The sequence below is a fragment of the Onychomys torridus genome, chromosome 4 (assembly GCF_903995425.1).
Source record: "Onychomys torridus chromosome 4, mOncTor1.1, whole genome shotgun sequence".
Taxonomy (NCBI): domain Eukaryota; kingdom Metazoa; phylum Chordata; class Mammalia; order Rodentia; family Cricetidae; genus Onychomys; species Onychomys torridus.
In genome coordinates, this window is record NC_050446.1 from 101,218,129 (window position 1) to 101,224,687 (window position 6,559).

General features: G+C 42.9%; 1 protein-coding gene across 5 annotated transcripts in view; it reads right to left on the minus strand.

Annotated features, from left to right (window-relative positions):
• Trpm7 (transient receptor potential cation channel subfamily M member 7) overlaps positions 1 to 6,287 on the minus strand; it is a 90,787-nt gene extending 84,500 nt beyond the window's left edge. For 3 of the 5 annotated variants that reach the window (XM_036183388.1, XM_036183390.1, XM_036183391.1), the window contains exon 1: positions 6,001 to 6,268. In XM_036183388.1, coding sequence (XP_036039281.1) covers positions 6,001 to 6,003 — 3 coding nt within the window. In that variant the 5' untranslated portion in view covers positions 6,004 to 6,268. Of the gene's footprint in view, positions 1 to 6,000 lie in introns of all 5 variants that reach the window. The other 2 variants (XM_036183387.1, XM_036183386.1) reach the window with 1 other exon arrangement.
• Positions 6,288 to 6,559: the final 272 nt, after the last annotated feature.

Sequence of the window (6,559 nt, forward strand, 5' to 3'; positions counted from 1 at the left end):
ACAAATTGTCAGAAGAAAATGGGTAACCACACTTGTTAAATTTCACTTTGTGCACACTTTTATGATATGTGAGCTTGTCAAGGTTGCTAAATTCTCAATATGACCTGGCTTAGGAGTCTTTAATTCCCACAAGAGTGAAAGAAAGGCTTAGGCTTCCAGCACTCGGGAGTCTGGATAGTTGAGGTATCAGGTTACTAGTGTGTTTAAATAATGGTAGGAGAGAGAAAAGTGCTTCACAGACGTTAATCCTAGCACAGCTCCTGACGTCAAGTAGAGGAAAATGACCATCTACCTTTAGAAGTTATAATGATAGCAGACTGTGACATTAGACTAGGTGGAGCAGCATCCAGTTACAGTTATTCAGGAGGTGGAGGCACAAGGATCCCTTAGGCCCAGGAGGTAGAAATCAGCCTGGGCAAAACAGCCAGACCCATTCTTAAAAAGAGAGAGAGAAAAATTATTGTAATCTGATAAAGATGCTCAGTAAGGGCCAAGTCTACCAAAGTTGAAGAACAGCTCACCTTCACACAGAAAGACTTAATAGGTTCTAAAAATTCTAAATCTCAGGAAACTGAGCATACTAACCAAAAATGTTAGCTAGATAACCATTTTCTGAATATAAATGGAACTGAACCAGAGGACCAATAATCCACTTCAAATTAGAATCAGTAACTTTTAAAAATAAACTGAAAGGTTCAATTCTCCAATTCATTTGTATACATGAACCATCCAAACTAGTTTAATAGCTACAAAATATCATTTAAAAGTGACACATTGAGCCAAGCATAGTGGTGCAGCCTTTTAATCCTAGCAACTGGGAAGCAGAAGCAGATGGATCTCTATGAGTTCAAAGCCAGTCTGGTCTACACAGCAATTTCCAGGTCTGCCAGTTAGTAAGACTCCATTTAAAAAAAAAAAAAAAAGTGACACCTGGGACCGGAGGGATGGCTCAACAGTAAAGAGTACATACTGCTCTTCCAGATGATCAAAAACTGATTCCCAATACCCCCATCAAATAGCTCACAACCACCTGTAACTCCAGCTTCAGGGGGAAAATAGTAGGGAGAAGATAAATGCTAGTAAAATGTTAATAGTTACAGATGGCATTTTGGTAATTATGGTATGGGTCATAATTTAATTCAGTCCATTTTTGGTTTACAAGACCAGGGTAATTAGTTATACCTTTGCAGGCACTTGCACACATGTACATATACATACAGACAGATATGGATAAGCACACACGCACACATGCAACATACTCAGTGCTGAAAGTTCCCCAAAAAGAAAGAAAAGGAATCAAGATTAAATAATTATCAATAGCAAAAATCATTAATGACTACAACTAAAACTATTATGTGAATGAGTTAAGGGAAATTTTAAACTAAGGCTGGTAACAAATCCACCGGTCAATCTTTTTTTTTTCCTTAAGATGGAAGTATGTAATCCAGTGTTCAAATACTGAACAAAAATATAAGGGTATTGTGTCAGAATATCTCTAACATCAGCTTTGCAAGTGCTTACTTTGGTAAACCACTTCAAAACTTTTATTTATCCATCCCTAATACTAGAAGTTGAACCAAGGCATCACACATACTAGGTATGCATTCAATCTGCCAGTGAACTATGTACCCAGTTATAAGCACTTCTATCTTACATTTTAAGTACTGCTTTCAGCCATTATACCTGCACATTTTAAACAATGACCAAATGCAAGATGGCTTCATTTTACGGCTGTTTATAAAAAAACATTTAGAAATATTACTGCACTCAAGTGACCTAATTCTTTAATTTTTAAATATTTTAAACTTTTTTCCACCTTTACCTAATGAGCCATCTCCATGGTCTATAACAGAGTATTATGAGTTGCTCTCAATTTAATGACACACCAATTCACCATGTAGTGTTGCCTTCTGTAGACTTCCAACACCTCCAGGGGAATGCAAACTCCAATACAAGACATGTTAACTTCAGAAATCTGCTGCTTATCTTTATAACATTCCCACCATGATTGCCTAATCTTGCCACACTGTACTCATTCAAATCATGTCTAATTTTGTACAATAGTGTTAGAAAAGGATGCCCTTCTCTTCTAGAGATTAGTTCCCTTGCACTAAAATTACCAATTCAGAAACTCATCTATTCCAGGTTAATTCCTATTCTTTTTAAAGACTTATTTTTCTTTTTACGTGTGTGTGTTTCTGTCTGTATGTGTGTGAGAGAGAGAGAGACAGAGAGACAGAGAGAGAGAGAGAAAGTCATGTATATGCAGGTGCCCATGAGACCAGAAGACAGTCTTGCATCTCCTGGTGCTAGAATCACCAGTGGTTATAAGCCACTGGATATGGGTACGAGGCACCAAACTCCAGTCTTCTCTAGCCCTCAGCCACTAAGCCATCTCTCCATACCAATTCCTATCTTCTGTGTTTCTTTTCAGCCTTTATTTTTATGTGTATGGGTATTCTGACTCCACGTATGTATATGCATCGCATGCATGCAGTGCCTGTGGAGCTCAGAAAAGAGCACTGGATTCCTCTGTAAGTGGAGTTACAGATGACTGTGAGCCACCACATGAGTGCTGGGAATCAAACCCCAGTCTTCTGGAAGAACAAGCAGTGCTTTTAACCTATGAGATATCTCTCCAGCCCACCATCTCTATTCCTATTCTTTACTTCAATCATTATTTCCTTTACAAGCCTAATCAAAATAAACTTTTCTCTCTTGGGCAGTCCTATCTACATATATCACAGTAATCTAAGCAATCGTATTATAAACTCTCCTTTTATGTTATTCATACTTATATTGCCCTTGAAGGTTATTATCATAAGAGACAATAAATGTTTGTTTCATGAAGTAATATATCTTTAATTGGACAAGTAGATTATTTCATAACTAGTACAATGTGAGCTGTTTAAAGGTAGATTTGTCTATAGGGCAAGAGATGCAATTGTGTTGAAGCAATTGCCTAGCTCACTGGAGACTTTGGGGTCTAGTCCCATTAATGCAAACAAACAAATAAAAGAGACTAGAGAGATGATTCAGCAGTAAAGAGCACTTGCTGCTCTCCCAAACAGGATCCAAACTGGGTTCCCAGCACCCAAGTCAGGTGGCTCACAGTGGTCTATAATGCCAACTCCAGGGAATCCAACACCTCTGGCCTCTGTGGGCACCAGCACTCAGGTGTACATACCCACAAGAAGATACACATCTATACCTAATTTAAAATAGTAAAAGTGAATCTTAAAAAGAAAACAAAACAAAGTAGACTGGCCTGGCCTATCTTTGTCACTCCCATGTGTCACAGTACTTGGACTACACAACTAAATAAACACCTGACTATCAAATAGTAAGACAAAAGTTTCCTGTAGCTACGACAGAGAATTTTGTTGTAGGGTTTTATGTGTATATGGGGGGGGGGGGTGTTTATGAGACAGGAACTTACTACGAAGCCTTGGCTGGCTAGAACTCATATATCTACCTGCCTCTGACTCTGGGACTAAGGATACTCTGGGACTAAAGACACGCACAACTACTCCAGACAGTTGAATTTTGGGGGTGGGGAGGTAATCTTGTTACTTTTTTTGGCCAGATTAACCTAAATGGTGAGGAAAATGAATTATTGAATAAAGAACCTACCTTTTTTAAAAAAAATTTATTTATTATGTATACAGAAGAGGGAGCCAGATCTCATTACAGATGGTTGTGAGCCACCATGTGGTTGCTGGGAATTGAACTCAGGACCTCTGGAAGAGCAGTCAGTGCTCTTAATCTTTGAGCCATCTCTCCAGCCCCTAAAATTGTCTTTTTTTTTTTTTTTCTTTTTTTTTTCTGGTTTTTTGAGACAGGGTTTCTCTGTGTAGCTTTGTGCCTTTCCTGGATCTTGCTCTGTAGCCCAGGCTGGCCTTGAACTCACAGAGTTCCGCCTGGCTCTGCCTCCCGAGTGCTGGGATTACAGATGTGTGCCAACACCACCCGGCAAGAACCCACCTTTTAGCCAGGTGAGGTGGTATAAGCCTTTGATCCCGCACCCAGGATCTGAGTTGGAGGCTAGCCTGGTCTACTGACAATCAGGGCTACACAGAGAAACCCTGTCTTAAAACAAAAACAAAATCCATATTTTAAGTTATCCTAAAGTTTCACTATAACTCAACTGCATATTGTAATGTTAACCATTCAATTCAATAGAAGTCAGGATTTAAGCAGTATTTAAAAAAAATAAGAAAATTGGCCGGGTGTTGGTGGCGCACACCTGTAATCCCAGCACAGGGGAAGTAGAGGCAAGCAGATCTTTGTGAGTTCAAGGCCAGCCTGGGCTACCAAGTGAGTTCCAGGAAAGGCGCAAAGCTACACAGAGAAACCCTGTCTCGAAAAAACAAACAAACAAACAAATAAATAAATAAGAAAATTAAGACACAATTTCAGCGGAGTAGTGGTGGCCACACCTTTGATCCCCACTCCAGAGGCAGTAGCAGGAGGAGATTTTGAGTTCAAAGCCAGCCTGACCGAGCCTGAGCAAGTTCCAGGATGGCAAGGGGTTACACAAAGAAATCCTGTCCCGAAAAACAAAAACAAAACAAAGGACTCAATTTCAAATTTTAAAGTGAGATTGTTCTCTCAACAAGTTTATCCATGTCCAAACAATATTATGTTCATACTATTAATATTCGCCATATATGGTGGATTACTTACAAAGTAATTTTGGGGGCAATTTCATCTGTTAATGAAAGTATTTTTTTTAAATATTGAGTCAGTATGTTCAAATTTATGCTGTTTAGCATCTAAAATGAAAAACTAGATATGTTCAGTATTTAACGACCTGCAAGGCCCTTCGATTCAATTCACCCGCCAGTACAGTCCTTTACATCAAAGCCACTATAGTACTTAAAACGAAATGATTTAGCGGAGGATTTGAACTTTCCTTTCAGCAAATAGGAAAAACCAGGGATGGTGACAGAAAACTGTAATCCCAGTGTTCAGGAGATCAAGGCAGAAAGATAAGGAACTCACTGGCAGTCTCAGGATTTGAGGTCAAACAAACAGAAAATTCGTCTTCACTGACACATTACAAAAGAAGGTGGAAAATGCATTACTTATTCAAAGTTTAACTCACAGTACTTTATAAGTAAAACCCTGATTTAAGTTTGGTAAGGCACTTCTAAACCTAGCCTGGTGTGGTCTTTAATCACAGCACTCAAGAGGCAGAGAGGTAAGCGGATCTCTGTGTTTAAAGGCCAACTTAGTCTACATAGTGAGTTCCAGGCCAGCCAGGGCTACATAACGATACCTTGTCTCAAAAATAAAGAAAAGAAAGAAAGAAAACTAAGCCTGTCAGGCTTCGCCAAAGGGAGACCAGTTTGCATAAAGCCTATCAAGTGAAACTACTGACCAGGAATGCCTTCCCTGCTCAGGTCCTTGATCTAAATGGCTTTCTTTGTAAGAAATCTCCAAATCCGGTTCTTGGCCTTAGCCACAACAAAAGCTCTACCCAACACCGCAACGCACCGACTCCCTCCTGTCTGCACCTTTGCTTCTAACTGTCTGGGACAACAGATGAGCCAGTTCGACGCAGACCTGGCAACGCACCTACTCAGCCTCCCAGGAATTGTCCCTTCCCTGTCCCTTCACTCTTGCTAAAGAAAACCCCGAGCCACATCACCGTCTGCACCATCAAAATCACTCCGGTTCGGCTGGCTATCTATCTATCTATCTATCTGTAGCTACATATACATATATGTATATACATATATATATACAGAGAGAGAGAGAGAGAGAGAGAGAGAGAGAGAGAGAATGTACCTGTAGAGCGCTTTGCGGCACAGCCAACAAGTCACAGCTCGGAACCCGCTCCCTTCCCCTTTCCGTTAACACGCCAACCCTCCCTCCCTCTGCCGTGTCAACTCGGCGGCTCCTCTGCTAGCGACGGCGCCCGGGAGGGCCGCAGAGCTTCCCGGAGCGCCGCGCAGGCTCCCGCGAGGCCCGCCCGCGCCAGGCCCGGCTCCATACCATTCTCCTCACGGGGCGGACTCCGGAAGGGCAGCGGCTCCTCCTCCTCCTCCGCGGCCTGCAGCCATCTATCGGAAAGCGTCTCCGGAGGCGGTGGCACGGGCCACCGAACAAGGACAGCCCCGGGAAACCTTCTCAGAACTAACTCAGCTCCGGCGCTAGCAGCAGAAGTCGAGTCTTTCATAATTGTGCGACCAGCTCCGCCGGGTGACTGGCCACAGGGACGCGCCCGCGCCCGCCTCCGCCGGAGACGGGCCGAGGCAGCCACGTGACGGCCGCGTCGAGTGCGTCGCGCGGAGGGCGCGTCACGTGAAGGGCGTGCTCACTGCGGCCCACCCCGAAGCCCCGCCCCGCCCCGCCCCGCCGCCGGCCGGTGCTGCCGGCTTTGGCTTCCCCTGCCTCCGCCAGTGAGAACTTGTTCCGCTTTAATGTCAAAACCCCTGGGTTCGCCACAAATAGCTCCCACAGCCGCGCACGCCTATCTCTTTTGCTATCGAGTCGGTCTGCGTTGGTTACCAGTGATCGCTTCCCGCACGTTATCTTTTCCCACGAAGGGTGC